The sequence below is a fragment of the Chrysoperla carnea genome, chromosome 4, assembly GCF_905475395.1.
Source record: "Chrysoperla carnea chromosome 4, inChrCarn1.1, whole genome shotgun sequence".
NCBI lineage: Eukaryota > Metazoa > Arthropoda > Insecta > Neuroptera > Chrysopidae > Chrysoperla > Chrysoperla carnea.
In genome coordinates this window covers 56,173,438-56,192,414 of record NC_058340.1, presented here as the reverse complement: position 1 = coordinate 56,192,414, position 18,977 = coordinate 56,173,438, and the positions used below count along the sequence as shown (strand labels likewise).

The 18,977-nt window shown below is 27.6% G+C and overlaps 1 protein-coding gene across 1 annotated transcript in view; it reads left to right on the top strand.

The window, feature by feature from the left end:
• The window catches only part of LOC123298149, a 76,065-nt gene extending 58,079 nt beyond the window's left edge, over positions 1 to 17,986 (top strand). The window contains exon 2 of the mRNA XM_044880066.1: positions 16,746 to 17,986. Coding sequence (XP_044736001.1) covers positions 16,746 to 17,755 — 1,010 coding nt within the window. The 3' untranslated portion in view covers positions 17,756 to 17,986. The remainder of the gene's footprint in view (positions 1 to 16,745) is intronic.
• Positions 17,987 to 18,977: the final 991 nt, after the last annotated feature.

Below are 18,977 nucleotides of genomic sequence, written 5' to 3'. Positions count from 1 at the left end.
AAGTCAAATTAATAGATTTCGCAATTATCCTTTTCATTGACAGAAATGGTAAAAAAAACAATTTAACATTCAAATCGTTAATATTTTTATACCTAAATATTATCAGATTCAAAGAAGACTTGGAGACATGTAGTTGAAGTTCCGACTAGTTAATAACTAAAAATAATTTTTTTTTTAAATGTATGAGCATGGCAACAATAATTGTTTTAAAGGCTTAAAATTTTTATATAGGTAGACTTTTACTCAAAGAATATGTGGTTTAAATTTCAGCTTAGGTATCCATACAAATTTTTAAGAAAAATATCATTGAAAATTGATATAAAATACATTTTTGATAACTTTCACTTGGAATGAATGAAAACAAGTTTTAAAAAAACCTTTTAATAGAAAGTAAACATATTAGCAATGACATAGAATGTACTAGCAGGCCAGATTTAGGGTTGAAATTATTTTTATCTTTTTCGATACTTGCCTTGGTTTACCAAATATTGAAAGCTAAATAATAAAATAAAATTTTCAATTATTCCTACTTTTCGTCTTATATCGTCAAGTTATAGCATAATTCACAATCAAAATTGAAAATATCAATTTTTTAAATTTGTGCCCCCACTATCGTGCGCCCATACACCCTTAAAGAGAAATTATAGTAAAATTTTATGCTTTATTCATCATAAATATATTCATTTTATTAGTTTTTGTTCATGCTAGCAAGATATACAAATGTTTCAAATATTGTTAAAAATTACGGTATTTCTCTCTGAAATAGAGAAAACTGAAACTTTAATAGATAATATTAATCGAAAATGTTATAAATATGGTGGAAACGCGGAAAAACTAAATTGATTTTTGAGATATTTATTATTGATTTTTGAGATAAAATCGAATTTTGAGATAAACAGGGTATCCCGTGACTCGATGGTCTTATTTTACGAGTGTATTCTCTGAACAACTTTAAGTCAAAAGTGCTTTTTGGACTTTTGTCCAGAGCCCAATAGTTAAGAAACTGTAGCTACTATTGAATTGAACCAATAAAGTAAAGACATTGTTGAGTAAAGTATGTTTTATTAATTAAAAATTTTCATTCAAAAGCTATAGCTTTACTTCTTACTTTTATATTAAAACAGATTTTTATACATTTAAATTACAAAACTCAATAAATTTAATTGACAATAGAAACGAAATTTTTATTAATTCATTATGGAATAGAAAACAATTTAAAAAAAAATTAACGAATGTTAAATTTCGAATATTTTATACTCAAAAATAGATAGAGAACCATTATAAATAAATATAAATAATAAAGTATTGGTATTAGACAATTTTTACTGTATTCCACTTGATCATCAATTTTCACATTTCTAGTATTTTTTTTATTTATTTCTCTCATATACACTAAAACGTATAATGTATGTAATAGTTGTTATAAGCATTAGTTTATTTACCTCTTCATTATATACATATAATTTTTATAATTAAATTAAATCGAATTTTTGTTATATTTACTTAAAAAAAATGTTATGATGATGTAATATCCTAAATTTTATCTTTGAAAATTTATTAAATGAAAGTATTATTGACGGATAATATATCACGGTATGGATGATATATATTAATATTTTTTTAATGAATATATACTTTCTAATACAAATTATTTTTTACCAATTATTATACCCTATAAATAAAATATATCAAAGTGTAGAAATATTGATGTTACCAATAAAATTTTGGTATATATGCTCATGAAATCATTTAATTAGTCCATTTCCGTTTGCTCGTCTGCCTATTCGTCCGTCAATACGATAACTCAAATACAAAAATAGCTATCGCATCACTTCATCTAATTTTCGCCTTTCGCCCAGAGAAAAATGTGTCATTAAAAGAAACATGATTTTGAGTGTAGAAAAATATATTGAATAATACAAAGAAAAACACATTCCCTTAAAACTTTACTCAGTGAGTTGATGCTAATTCCGCTTGATTTAATTGAAATATTTGACACTCGCAATGCCTTTTGCAAAAAGAGAAGAAAACGATCATGAGAGAAGCTATAATCCCTAAAAAAGAAGTCAGAGTTTATACAAGCCTGCAAGTCTATGGTAGACATGTTCTATTCTTTCATATTTTAAATTCTTAAATGGCGCGTTGAGTTAAAATGCTTGTGCAAAATTATTCTAAAGACGGTCAAATTCGCTTGTTCAAAAATATCGGTAATGCAAACTTGCATGAATTTGTGTAGCTAACTAACTCCGGCGTCATTGTGGCGTCCAAATAGAAGACGGCTATTCAGGCCGGGTATATTTTAGCCATGTGTACATAATTTTCAAAAGAGATCAATTTTTCAAAAACAACAAATTTATTTGTTACTTATATACTAATTTAATCGCTATCGCACACAACGCAACTTTGCCATACTGAAATATTCTGTTGCATACAAATAGACTTGGTACATTTGTTGTCTGTTATGCCACACTGACACTAAGTGGTCAACTACTACAGCTACTCAGAGCGGCAAATAACGCGCGTATTTTCTTTTAAAGTTAATAAGTACGTTTTTAAAATTCACCGCGTATTTGATATCCGGTCCCAATAACGTCAGGTTAAGCTATCCAAATACACCTTTTCACATGAACAATTTCAAATTTAATTTCAGTAATATAGGAATTTTTCGCAATAAAATACTAAATGCATTTCATTAATTTTAAATAACATGCCTCTTGAGTTTCTGTCTCGAAACTCTTTTGGAAATTTGTGAAAGTTAAGAATATACGAGCGCCAGGGCAATTTTGGATAAAAGGTTTGATTTTTTTAAATATGAACTGGACTAAGTCTAAATCAAGTCTGAAAATTTGGGCGGGGGGGGGGAGGCTTATTTAAATAAATAAGTGACTTCAAGAGTAGGCATATTTAACATTGGATTTATGGGAAAACGATAGATGGATGATATGTTTTCATAGATTTCTCCAAAACTAGTCGGTGAAAATTTAAAAAAACAAAATTTATAAAATTTAAAAATTCCAATGTGTCCAACTAATTAAGGATGTATGAGCACGGCAGTGGGGACACAAACTTAACCAAATATATTTTTCAATTTTGATGGGAAATTATGTTATAACTTGATAATATAAGACGAAAAGTAAGAATGAAATTTTTCGATATCTGGAGTAATTTTCAAAATATCGAAAATTAAGAATGTAGTTTAATTAAACCTAGACAGATATCGAAAAATTGTATTCTTAGTTTTCGTCTATAACCACAAGTCTAAACTTGCCTTGGTGCTTGTACTACTTTAAGTTAAAACAAATTCAATAATCTCAATTTTGAATGCATACACACTTTTAATGTCATGTTTTTATGCATTTCTTTTGCATGCATATCAAATTAAATTCTTTTAATTAATGGTTATTTTATTCATTTAAGTAATAATTGTAAAATATTTAAATTAATATAATTTAATAACTAGAAACGATAATTATCTTTTATGAGCCATACTGAATGAATAAATCGTACGATTAATAATATTGTAAAAAAAGAATATATAATTATATTTTACAATATATAAGTGAACTATAATAGTAAATATTCATGAGTAATGAATATAGATACAACTACTATCACTTAATTTATAAAATTTATAATATATTTCAGCTCTATTTAACTGTAAAATTGATTTTGAAATAATCAATCAAGTAAATAAAATAATAAAATACAATGAAATATTGTTTTTAATTTTAAATAATATATTTATTATTCATAAAAATGGTACAATACGATTCATTTATTTGAATCGAAATATTTTTGGTAAAATTAAATCGTTCATTAAAATCTTTACAACAAAATTCGCCGTAAGCCCATATTGTTGCAAACTTTCTATGATTCTTTTTGTTTACATCATTTGGAGGATTGATGAAGGTAAGTTTAGTTATGAAGGAAAATTAGGTTTTAATCGTGGCTTTTGTCTGGTATTTTTTTAGCCTGCCGTTCATGTTAAAATTTTTTAGCCATAGTTAAAATATCATTTTTTTTATAAACAAACCTAGTTTTATCAATCTGTTTAGAGATACAAAGGTCGTCAGCGCTCCCACTCTTTTCCTATAGTTATCTAGAGAATTAATCAATCAAGAAGTTTTAATAAATCAAAAGTTTTACAGTGTATTATTATGCCACTCAAATTCTACATTAAAATTGCGAAACTCAGAAGTTGTGAAAAGCTTAGGGGAGTGTGAAACTACGTTTAACAAGAAAAAAAAGTTGTGCTTCTTGCGAAATCAGTGAAAAAATGCAAAAGTTTTCAATTTTTGCAGTTATATTACACATACATACATGTCACACACATTCCTGATATACAATATAATACATACTATACAATTTGCGCATAATATGCGCTTTCGCGGGTAAACAGTGATGTTTACGAAAAAATGTTTCGAACAAAAGTTGTTTATTATTTTATAAGGAACATTTTTGTTATACTTAAACTTTCGTTCTACCTCTAACGCGGTTTACAGGACTCAATTGACCTATTTACGAATTACGTTACTCATTTACGAATTCGACCTCAATTTTTACGTCTTCAGCACGCAACAAATTATTTTAGCTGGATAACTCTTTTCGTTTTTGAGTAATCGTCATGGCAGACAGACAACCGGAAATGGTCTAATTAGATAATTTTATGAACACCTATAAAAAAATTTTGTTCAAAGCATCAATATTTTTAAGCGTTACAAATTTGGAACTAAACTTAGCATACCTTGGTATATTTCATTTACATGGTATAAAAATACCGTATACTAAGAAATATCCTGAAACTTCCTTTTACATAATTTGAATTTTTTAGCAGCACTTTGTGAAAAAAACACACAGTAGCCGGTGAAAAAAACCATCAAAAATGAAAAACTTGATTAAAAATTACGGTGATTTACTTTTATTAATTCCGCAAGAAAAAACAACTCAGAAATACTTTTTACAGTCTAAACAAATGATATAATTATTTAGTGGATCATTCTTGTGACAAGTAAGATATGTTCAAATAAAATTGCGCTTCCACTTTTTTGATACAATCCATTAGAAATTATTTTTCAATTGATTTTTTTTTTTTTAAATGTTAATTGTTTATTTGAATATAAGTGTACTTATTCCAATACCCTTTATTTTAATTTATGTAATTTTAATTTTGTAATTCATTGTATTAATATGAAATTTTTAACACAATTTAATAATAATAACATACAAATTTTTGGTGTGACATTTCTGAAATTTGTCAATTTTATGTTTTTTTTTTGTGGTCTACTTGTTCTAAAAATATTTGTATGTATATGACAATCACTTTTTCACCTAATGTAAAAATAATAACATAAAAAAAATATGTAAGTCAATGTAAATTAGGAGGAAAAAAACTGGTCAAGTATAAAGAAATAATTTTAATTCAGAAATTTTATTTAATATTAGGGTGTGGATTTGTTAAAGGTATTTAAATTTTTCAGTAACTACACAAAAGATCTAAGAAAATTCCAAAAACATGAACCAGCTATCTAATGTAACATCTTCTTCGGAATTGAAAAGGATTTTTTATTTAAACAAATTGTCTTTTTCAAAATTGAATTTTCTTTTTTGTATTCAAAATTTTTCTTATAATGTTGTTTCCATAATTTTTATCTATATCAAGGTATACTAAGTTTAGCCCCAAGTTAGTAACGCTTAGAAATATTCATGCTACAAACAAAATTTTGCTATATGTGTTCATAAAATTAATTAGTTAGTCCATTTCCGGTTGTTCGTCGTTGCTCACGATAACTCAAAAACCAAAAAAAGATATCAAGCTGAAATGTGTATAGCGTGTTCAGGATCTAAAAATAGGTTTGAGTTCGTAAATGAGCAATATAGGTTAATAGGGTCTTGAGTCCCCAGGACCCATCTTGTAAACCGTTAGAGATAAAATAAAAGTTTGCCTAAATATAAAAAATGTTTCTTATAAAAAAATGAATAACTTTTGTTTGAAACATTTTTTCGTAAACATTAGGACAAAACTTTGATGTCTATTTTCTCCAAAACTAGAAAAGATAAAGAGTTTAAAATTTGCAGGTATATTCGACTAGTGGCCTTGAGAAACATTCTCAAGAATGAAAACAAAATTATAGTAAATACTTTCGAAAATTTTCCAAGTTTATGGAAAGGGCGTCATAATTGTGTTGGTTTTTTAAAATCTTCTAATTTATAAAAAATAATGCAAGCACTGATATTCTACACTTTCTATACAGGGTATTTCAACAATTAACTCAGTCAATTGTTTGTTTTTACAAAGCATGTTATGAATGTCTCAGATCTCATGTTTGCATTGACTTTAGAGTCTACATAAATTAAGCATCGCTTCTCTTTCCATACAGTAAGAAGCGTGCCAACATCTGAGGTAATTGCTTAAGTCAGCTAGGGACACATTTATCAAAAGAATATAGGCACATTTATCCAAAAAATATACATTTAATGTTAAATTTTCATATTGCAAAATGTTTTACATAAAACATCGCGATTTCACGGAACTTTTTCGCTGTTTGACTTAAAAAAATACTAAGCACGTATCACTTTACATTTGTTCTTACGAATCTACAATGGATTAGACCTTAGCAATTACCTCAGATGCTTAAAATCGTTTGACATTCAATCTATGTAATGTAACATCAATGCATATTTGCCACCCTCAGCTTCGCCTCGGGCAACATGAGAAACTGAGCCCTGAATGAACATGAAGTCTAAGACATATTTTTCCATTTGCTCCCTAGGTGTGTAGTATACTATTTTATAATTTTTAAATGAAGTACTTTTTTTTTTGCATTATATTTAATTTTTTGAAATTTTACGATTGTTGTATTTCCAAATAAGTTTTGACATTTACTTCATAAAATTATTCTTAAAAATTTGCATATCCATAAAGATCCTCATATTTTTTTTATTTTACCCAAGTTTTGAAATTTGATTTAAATAAACTATTAATTTTATAATTATATTCATATTTTATCGTATTCAAAATTCAGTCTATCTCTATAGTTTGGACTTTAAAAGGTAACTGTTGGACAAATGGTAATAGGTTGGACAAAAAACCATTGATTCAAATATTTGTGCTTATTTCTTGATATAATTCTAATAATCCCTTGCGATGCGTGGTATCTAATATCTGCCATTTCTTCCTCGTTTTCCGAGAAAAAATTTCTAAAAATTACAGTACATATATCTTAAAAAAATATATTTTTTGTCAAAAATTTGACAAATACCACACGTCCTAGTTATTTATATGAAGATAAAAATTATAAATAATATAATCAACCATATATACATATATCTAAGTTATGGTTAAATCATTTAAAATTATTAATTAACATAATTTTTATTAATTATAAAAATAATAATATTTAGATATAAAACCTTGAAAGTGTTTATTTTGAATTGTAAAATAATTAATTTTAATCTGAATATTTTTTTATATCTTCATTTAAGTTTTAAGTATAAATTTAAAAAAAAAAAAGAACAATTATGACTTAAATTTCAAAGTACCTACACAATTTTCATGAATTCATCAGAATTTCAATTCAATTGAAAATAAGTTTATAACAATTAGAGATTCTTCAAATTATTTCTATTCAATATTAATTTGAAGAATTATTCGATTTGTTATTAGTTTAAAATTTAATTAAATTTCGAAATTTAGACAAGTTAAATATGGAAAATCTTCAAAGAATCGACGTAAAACCAAAAAACAAAACGTTTTTAGGTTTGATCTAAAAATTATAATAGATTCATTACGAAATTGTTGGAAAATAACACATTTTAAAATTACTTATGTAAATTTCAATCTGATATTTTATCTAGTGTTTGTATATTTCAAATAGAATGTCTCTAAGGCTGTACTCTTAAGGGTGCATCGAATGAGGACAAAAAAAGAATTGAGGACAATTTTGCTTTTTCTGAAAAATTGAAAATTATTTAGAGAGATGGTAAGTGTTCCTTACTGACGCCTATGAAGAGACGTAATATTAAGTTAGATATCTCGACAAACCCGATCTCTCAATTTTCCTTTTAATATAAAGATGATACCTATCAAATACTATAGAAATAAAAATTTGTAATTGAAAGCTAATTTTCAAGCGTGAATTTTATTAACTATCGCAATCGGATATTTTAAAAAAGACTCAAAAAATTATATAATCTTGAGTATACAGAAAAATTTGAAGTATAGTTCAAGCGAAAGATTCATACTGCTGTAGAAAATTTTGTGAATAAACGAAGGATACTTATGTACGTATAATAAAATATTGCCGTGCTGTCATCATATTTGCACATATATCTTAGACTTCGATACAATAATTTGAAGTAGGTAAAATATCATTCCTCAGCGGCCTTTTAGAGAGCAGGTGTATTTTATTAAAGTTACTAAAAATTTGGTCCAAAGCTAAACAAGCTTAGATCACAAACCATTAAATCAGACCTAATCCATAATTTTTTCAAGCTAAACCTTTATTGATATTTAATTATGATTGTCATCCAGCCGATTGCATCCATACGAAAAATTCCTTACGATCCAAGAGGTGACATCTGGGACTTTAGATACCATCCCCTTAATCACCAGTGACGAATTAATCAAGTTGGAAACGGGCTAGGGCCGCCGTACTGGCTAGTTGAGTTCCGAGTAAAGGTCAAAAGAGAAAATGACAAATTTTTAGGAGAAGGGTGTCACAAAGAGGCGTCAAGTTGATGAAGTTAAAAAAAAGCCGTCTGATTTTCATATGGGTTAATCCGATACTGATCACCACCCCTGATAAAAAGTTAATTGAATGATTTGTCCACATCGTTATGAAGTACTGCTAGAAATATTTTTAAATAATCACATATTATTAAATAAAAATTAATGTAATGAGAATGTCCTCTACGTTTTTTTGTGTGTCATGATTACATCTGATACTAATAATTAACTTCCCCACTAAATTAATTAACACTTAATAATAGATGAAATCTTTTAAGTTTCCCTTTATAAGATATCCCCTTTTATGAAAAAAATAGTAATTCTTTCAACCATAAACACTTAAATGACTTCTTGTTGATTAGAAAGATATTATCGAGTAAATGATTACACATGAAAAAAAAGAGATATTATCAGTGATAAATTGCGCTACCAACAAACAAAAATGATGTATTTTTTTATGATGACTATGTGATGCGCATTGGTTGGATGAACTAGGTAATGTGTACCTTGATCTCAATGTTAGAAGAAAATTATTATATAAGTACCTAGCGTATGTACTTATAATTACAGTGGCGGATCTAGTATAGCGCCAATTTCAGCACACTAAATTACCTATGCTGCAGGCAGTTTTCCTCCTGTCTTGAAAGAAAATACACTGAAAAAGATAAAAAAATGTATTGCATTCCTCTACTTTTTCATCCGCAGTTTCATACGAAAAAATTCATGTCTCACCATTAATTAAACGTTAAGTAATTACGCACAATTCGTCAATAAAACCACCAAACCACATTTCTACTGCTTCCACAAAATTTTCTATTATTTTTGTCACAGTTCACGATTGGCATGCAAACAATAAAAACAGTTCACACATAAAACTTTAGCGTCCATGTCTTTTATTATTTTTTTAGAAATGTTTTTGTTTGCCAGTACCGACCTGAATTTTTTAAAAGCTACCTATGCGAGGGTCTGACAGCGGTTGATCCTATGATCCTTGTTCCCCTTGGTGTTATGAATTCTAAATTCACATTTGGATTTTGTTTGCTATCATCATCATACACTTTGGCTTACTTATGTCTATCTAGAAATAGTTTTAAAAAGCATTCCGAATTTTTAGAAATATTTCCAAAAATAAATGTTTTAAAATCGTATTTTCTTAGGTAAAGATTAAAAACTTCGAAGATCGGTATGTTTTGAACGTTGGTTACGAATATTTTTTCGCTACGGAGCGATTTAGTTTCAGCGAACTTGTTTAAAATTACACGTGCTGTTTAAAAGAAAAAATGAAGTAAAACATTTGCTTAACTAAAAATAGACTCATTCATTTAATAAAAATTCTCTAAAAAAAAGTTGGCTTGACGGAATTGTTTCTTTTAAATGTCTAAATAAAATTTTTTTTAAATTTTAATGTAAAAAAATGGTCTGCTGCGGACGATATAAACATTTAATTAAAAATATAAATATAATTAATATTATTCAATTATTCAAAACTAAATTTAAAAATAATTTAGGTAGAGCTCAGGCGATGTGCAATTATTAATAAGGTTTTTTCTTAAAAATCTTATTTTTGCTAGTATTTACGAGAAACTACATCCGTCTTTTTACAAATTTTTATACGTGTACTTTCATCATTTTTTGTTTGTACGAGAAGGGAATTTTCGCCTATTTTTTAGATGGCAAGTAAATACAATAATAAATAATTGAAGATAGTTTTCTATTCATCATCAGCTGTCGAATATGTGTCAAGCGTGGGTGGAGTTTTCAAAGATTTTGTGGTACGCCACTGTTTAAAGTATACTTTAGAAAAAATACAATACATTGTTATTTCACATAAAAATAAATATGAATTATAATAATTATATAAATAATGACATAAATGACCTTTGTTTCCATGCATCATGCATTTTCTTCAAATGTTAAATTAAAAAAAAAAATCTAGAACACAACTTACATCACGTTTCACTTCCATTATATCGGGTCTATTGAATTTTATTTAGTCATATATCAAAGCTTTTTATATTTATTTTGCATTTTTGTCATGGTTGCCGTTGTCAAAACTGGACCAAAATGAAATGGGACAACACAAGAAGTACCAGCTTTTAAATAGATAAAGAATCATCAAAATTGGTTCACCCAGTCAAAAATTCTGAGGTAACACACATAAAAAAAATACAGTCGAATTGATAACTTCTTTCTTTTTTGTTTGAAGTCGGTTAAAAATGCTCAAAAATTTGTTAATGGTTAACTCCGAAGTAAATATGCATTAGACTGAAAATATTTAATGGTAATGGCATTTGGCCGAGTTAGTCATTGTGTTCAATTCTGGTTCTGTGTCCGACATCTTGTCAAAAAATCTAAAAACCACATTTGTTTCTATGTATTTATTTTATTCAAGTTTAATTTATATGTATTATTATAAAAAACTAATGCTTCAAAAGTTTTCAGCCCACAAAAGCTTTAAAATAATATACATAAAACCGATTTATAAAGATATCTGCGAAATAAAGGCATCGAAACTTCGACTTACAGAGATATTTGCCACGATTTTCTAAAAATATACCATAGAATTTTTGAAATAATATGGATGTAAACATTTTTTTAAATCGTATGCTTAATAGTTTAGTTGATTATATAATGATGATTATGGTCGCAGAATATTAAAGTTATTTTGTAATATGTATAATAAATAATATATTCATTAATATTTAATTAAGATACATTTATTAATATATATATTTGTATAATTTTATATATATTAACGTATATAGATTAATTGTTATAATTAATTATTTTTATTTCTATTTCAATGACTGTATTATAAATTATATATATACATAATTTTTTAAATAGTTAAAATAATCGAGACTTTCAAGAGATTCAGCCTCTAATATTATATTTGTAGTAAATTAAAGTAATATTAAAATTCTATAAGATGTGAAAGAAAAAAACAAATTTTGAAATTTTATTTCATAATTCTTATTGACCTGTTTCGTATCTACGCATAATGTAATCCTTATCTGACAAAATAAGGAAAAATTCAAAAATTTTGTTGAAAATGAAACATTTAAAGACCTATATATTTCTAGAAAAATAGTGAAACATCAAGAAAAAGGATTATTTTCAAATATCCTTCAAACCCCGTAGAAAATTACGCAACTTTACCTTGTCTGTTTAAATTTAATTTCTTACCACTTTCATTGGAAACTTTTTTTTTATATTTATCAACTTTTTCAAGGAAATTTAAAATTCTCTTTTGTAGACAAGAATGAAATAAAACCACCCTACTTTTTTGTTTTCAATCGTCAAAAACCAGGATCTACTTTAGCTTGCCTCAGAAAGAATAAGATTTCTTTAATCTATTCGTGCTAAAGTGGAGAAAATAATTCTAAGAGTAAGTATATACCTATAATCAGTACATTGCTTTGATCCAAGGAACACGACGGTGCATTGATCCAACCTTACCTCCCTAACATTTTACGTTATATGGTTAAAACTGAAATAAAGCCAGTGTTTTACAATAGAAACACAATAGTCAAAAATAAACAGAATCATTGCTTTGTTACTTTTCTACCCACGCCTGATAGAAAATAAATTTTGTCTTTTGTCATATACTTCCTGTCTCATAGATTGCAATATCAAATTTTATCTTATCCTATATCAAATTTTGTTTTAATTATAGGTAACTAGCTGTGAACTACCCGCTTTGCTGGGCAACATTCCCACTTTCACCCCCCCCCATATTCTATATCCTTGTCTAGGTTACTATCTATCACCTAACTAAATTTTATCAAAATCCGGTCAGCCGTTTAGGCATGATAGAGCAAAACTCCCAGCAAAAACCATAAAAAAATCACTAACTCAATTCAGTTTTCTGCCTACTTCCTACCTCCTAAGTACGATGACGTGATCATTTTGATCTTATATCCGTTTTTAGGTAACCATCTATTACTTTACTAAATTTCATCAAAATCTGTTCAGCCGTTTAGACGTGAAAGAGCAAAAGTCCCAACAAAAACGACTAAAAATCACTAACTCAATTTAGTTATCTGCCTACTGCCTACCCCCTAAGAACGATGGCGTGATTATTTATAGCCTATGACCATTTCTAGGTTATCATCTATCACCATACCAAACCTCATCAAAATTCGTTCAACCGTTTAGGCGTGAAAGAGTAACAGACAGACAGACAGACAGACAGAGTTACTTTCGCATTTATAATATTAGTATGGAAGTATGGATAATTTCATATACCTAAGTACGTAAAAACTTGCATATATTGTGTTAACAATTTTTTCCTTAAACTCATTCTTCCGCTTGGCGGCTATCCAATATACATTTTTTGATGTTAGCGGAAGATCTCAAGTTCGAATATTTCAATAAATTTATTGATTTTTTTTTATAAATGCACACTTTCCTTATATATATTTTTTTACTTAATAGTAATATTATGCAAATTAATTACTACATATCATATAATGATTACATATTCAATAATTTGAATATTAAAATAAAAAGAAAAACATCACCTTTGTACATTTCTTCTTCTAGTTTTTATTTTTTAATTCAGTTGTTTAAAATTACATATTTCAGTCATACATTATTTAATTATTATTCATATCAAGTATCTACTATTACCCGAAAAAAAAAGTATTGATACTAATTTCTTTTATAATGCAATATATAACAATTGTTGATGGATTTGACCTTTGATCGCCAGATTAATACATAACTTTCTGATTAAGTAAATTATTGTATACATTAATAAATTTACTATCGACCCCTTGTCATTTATAAAAGCCTCTTTAAAGAAATACTTGTATCTGGATCCTTTTTTCTTACGAATATTTTTCCTCTATTTTCACTTGACATTATTCTTAGATTTTCAGAAATAAAATTTTTTTTTAAAGTTTCCGCCAAAGTTTTTTGAGGCTCCAAGCACGTTGTCAACAGTACCTGTGTGGTAAATCTGGACCTGATTAAAATTATCTCCATTTTTCTAATACAAACTGCGATATTCTAAATTATATGCTTGCTCTTCTCAAAACTCCTTTGGCTAGACTCCAAGATTATCAATCTAATATTTCAGTTGAATCGAATCCAATAGAAGAATGCTTAGTTTCATATTGCGAACGCCTCAAAATATGCAGATATCATAAGACAGATTGTATTTCAATTTTCAGGGTGAAAACACAGGATTTTCTTTTAAAATTGCTATAAGTGTAATAATAGTATAGGTACTAGAGTAAAATTGCATGTAAATATTATATTACCCCAATATGCAGTGAAAAATAAGCTATAGTGCTTAGAAATTGAAAACTAGATCATGTGAACTTTATATTTGAATGTTTTGTCTAGTAAACTTGTACGGTACGAATGTTGTCGATAAAAGGTTTTTGATAAGAAGGTAAATTGTAGCAAACAAGATCCCCAAAAAATCACGCTGGGAAAAAATCTATAACAAATATGTAATTATTAATCTAATGTTATCAATAAGCTACTATACCTTATAAAATTATGATTAAAAAATTCGTAGCGCATAAGCTGCGTTTGCTAACCGAATTCCCTCAGAGATGAAAAAATAACACATTTTTCTTAAGGTAGTACCAGCATGAAATCACTTTTCGACAGATTTGGCCGAATTTTTTTTCTCGGGTTTATAATAGCTTTATTTATGAATTCCTAAAATTTCATAATTTTTGACCGTTTAGATCGCGAGATATTTAAAGACAAAGTTCGCGATTTTGAGGTTCATGTCCCATTTAAAGCATGTAAAATGTCCGGTCTCTCCAACTATTTTTTATGATATTATTATATTTTGAAGAAAAAGTAGAAAAAAATGTTTATACAATACAATTCTAAAAAAAAAATTTAGAAATTAATTTTCACTTTCGAGATATTAATTTTGACGTAAATTGATCGAAATTGGGACGTTGGCATAATTATTTCCCATTTTAAACGGTCAAAATTTCTGAAACTTTGGGAATTAATAGTAAGCATTATTAAATTCTTAAATTTAATTTTTCGTTAAATTCTGTCGAAAAAAAAATTGTACCATTGCTTTAACATAGAAACTGCAAATACCATGCTGGAACATCCTTAATACCGAATATTACATTTTTACAAGAGTACTTTTTTGCTTAAAACTGATCAAAAAATACAAAAATATTTTTTATTTTGAAATAATTCAAAATTTTGTGGTTTGCGCAAACAGGCAGACGGACAAACGAACAGCGCAATCTTAGCAATAGGATTTCGTTGGCCACCCTTCGGGTACAGAGCCCTTAAAAAGTCAACTCTTGATATTTCATTATAACATAACTCACCCTTTTTATCAGGAATCTTTAATCCCTCCACGATATCGTTTTATTTGTTTTCATTAGGTGTATTAAAAGTAAATATAAAAACAACAACTCAAGAAATATATCCTTAATAGAAAAAGATAATAAAATAAAAGTAATTATAATTGTAAATAATTATAAATATGTAATTCCAAAATGCTGTTTTCATACTTATATAATTAAGGATATCCTGTATGAATAATTTAATGTAAACTTTCTTATATTTATTATAAAATTAAATAATTTATTATTTTTATTCCTTTAGATGATTATTAAATTAATACTTTTCAAAATATATCAATATTTTTCTTAAAGCAATCTGTCAATCAATCATTCTTGGTTGTGACGCCACTTTGACGACATTTAATTTTTTATATAATAATATTTTAATATTATTTTCATATTATAATACCGAGTGTCCTTCTAATATTAATCCAACCGAATGAATTTTTTTTTAAAAGTCGCTTAATGCAAATGTATTGATTTTTTAGGATTTTGAATCATTTTTTGATATTTTTATACTATATTTAATATATTTGTGTAAAAATATTGCCTTATATTTAAATTTAAATGCCTTATATTTGCCTTTTTGAATAATAAATTCCTCTGTATTAAAAAAATGTATAGGTCCTGTTGAGGGTATCGAAGCTACATTAAATACATGCGTATAACACCTCTTTCTTATATGCATTGCTTAATGTATACATACGTACTCTCTCATACTCGTAAGAGATGTACTATGCCAAGATGTAAATTAACCAACCGGGGGATTAAACAGGGAAAAAAAGGTATCTGGCAATTTTCTTTGTAAAATCGATACCGACCTTTTGCATGGGTTAAATATACCAGTTGCCTTAAACTGTTTCATTTAAATCGTATCTTATAAACTTTTCTACATATTTTGTTCAAAAATAACAATACTTACTGTAATTTATGGCGAATTTTTTGGTAAAAAAAGAACTGTTCTTGTTCGTCTTTTTAAAAAGATGAACACAAATAAAAATTTATACATATAGCATTCTATAGGTGAAAGAACTTTTAAAATCAGTTAAGTAGTGAACTCAAAAATGACGGTTTATATATATTTTCATACAAACTATCATCCCCTATTTCACCCTTTTAGGGGATGAATTTCGAAAAATTCTTTCTTATGCGATACCTGCAGTATAAAATCAATATCTTCTCGAAATTCCAAACTTCTATCATTAGCGATTCAGGCAGGGCGTCGATATATCAGTCACGACATTGCCTATCCCCTCTCCAGATTATTTTCCCCATCTTAAATGTTTCTGATTTAAAAAATAATATATAAAAAAAAAAATTTTGAAAAAAAAAACTATCATAATCGGAGCTGTCATTTAGGACTCCCGACTAAAAAAATTCATTGATGCGACTAATATGCAGCTACATATCTACAGATTTTATGTATACATGCGATGCCTAAGTATTATATACAGCTACACGTTTGTCGTCACAAATAGTGAATACCCCGTGTCAAAAAATCACTTGCATTTTAAAAGAGAATATGTACTAAAATGTGCGTTTTTTTGACGTATATGGCAGCGTGTTTTGTGAACTTTGAAGAACAAGTCATACTGATGTTATAAACGATTTTAAGCTTTAAAGAAATATAAAAATTTTTTTAAAAGGATTCATAAAATAACATGAAATTTTATTTGTTACAGGTGATTCAGCACCATCAAATCCTAATCTCGATCAATTAGCTGAGCCAAGTGAACCTTTAGCTCAAACAATACACAAAGCAGATGATCAAATTCAAGATGGAAATAGTGATACAATGCTATTAGAACCAGATCATAGCGAGACAACAGGAAGTAGCGTTCATGCTATGTACCCAGCAGCTGTAGAACCGCATGTGGACAGTCAACGATTTTTCCCATTATTCTCCATATACAACACAAATAATGGGAATCCACCATCAGGACATTCTCGACCATTTGTTTTCAACCAGGAAGGAGCATATAGCCATCGACCATACAGTGCCCGACAAAATTTAAATTCGTTTGATAACGGTTTCCGTGGCGAAAGTTTTGATGATGAATTTGATCACACCAGTGGTATTAAACCAATTATACGTGATTCACCTTCCGCTGGACTTTTAGGATCTGGTAATTTTGGTGTAATACGTGGCGGTACTTTTTATAATGAGAATGATGATATTTCGGAATTCGCTGGTAGTAATCATCATTTATTCAATCCCTATTATCAAAATGGTCATGGACGTCCAGCATCTTATTACATAAATCCAAAACCTACAAAACATGAACAATTCGCTAATTTCCGTGATTTTGCTGATATTAACACACCATCAAATTCCGCTTACTCACAATATGTTATTGTATATGCAAACAAAAATTCAACACGACAAGATATGAATACGCAAAAATTATTGGCGATTAATTTCAAACCGAAAAATATTAATGAACGATTGGAAATGTTAGATAATGAAGAAGATTTATCGTTAAGTATATCAGCTGAAACTGTAACAGATGCACCACAATTGAAAAAGAAATTATCAAAATCAAAACAAAAATTATCGTTATTATTACCAGAGAAAAAACCATGGGGTAAAAAATTCGATAAGAAAAATATTAACAGTCTAAGCTCAAGCAGTACGACCACCACTGATAAATCAACAGATCTTTTATATGAACCGTTACTGGCTTTAAGTTAAAAATAATTATTTTAAGTGAATTTTGTGTGTTTTAAAAAAACAATTGTGTTATATCAAAATGTTGAACTAAAAGATGTTATACTTTTTTTTTAGAAATTATTTTCTTTTTGTATTATTGCTCGTATAAATCAAAGAGATTAGAAAAGAGATGATTTGTTTAGAAAAAATCTTGCGCAGATGAATCGAATGGTTAAACACCACTTCATTATATATTTGCATTGGCTGATGCACAATTTAAATAAATAATAGTTCAAAAAAACACACTTTTGTAAATAGCTGAACTAAAAAGTAGGAACTAATTTCTATAAGTTCAAAAACAAACAAAATAGAGTGAGAAAAAATCATCTTACCGTAAAAAAAGCGTGGGGTGCTTGGTTTCAATTATTGTAAATATTTTATTGACATGCTATTGGTAAAAGTCATTATAAAATATCTTAAAAAGCACTCCACACTTTTTACGATAAAATGATATTTTTCTCACTATTTTTGTTTAAGTATATAAAAATTATTTTCTACTCTTTAGATCAGCTAGTTAAAAAAACCTGTTTTTTTTAAAAATATGGACAAAATTCGTAATCTTAAAGACCCTGATACGGATAATCGGAAAACTTTTTAAATTATTGTATTGTCATTGGTCGTTGATCAGTGTGCAAAGTTTAAATTCAATCTGACATTTTGAAGTGGGTGAAAATCACGTTCAAAGATTCCGTTACATAGGTACAGAGATATACATATCAAGTTGATAAAAAGTTGTTCCACTCTCTGGTGAGTTCGTACATTAAAAAAATTGTATACAGGGTGGTGCAGTTTGTAGCAACAGAACTTCATCAAATAATAGATAACATTAAAATAATGATGGCTACTTAAAGCATTTATAGCCGAAAAAACATGCTCATTTTTTCGAAACGGAGTAATGCCGCACCCATTAATTTTGAAGAATTCTTAGCTCATTCTTAGCTCATGTTTTACAATATAATATTCATTTTTCTTAACTTTCAATTTCCTCTATCTAGAAAAGGAAGCTTTCTCGACTTTCTCGAATAAGAGTATTAAGAAAAAGCTATTTTAACATTATCTATTATTTGATGAAGTCCTAAAGTTATAAATTGTATCGCCCTCTATAGGTAATCTGAGTGTTTAAACTATTACCTCTAATTTATTAGAAGATGAAAATGTTTTCTGGAAATTTGTTTCTGAATCCAAACTGTGGAATAATGAAATA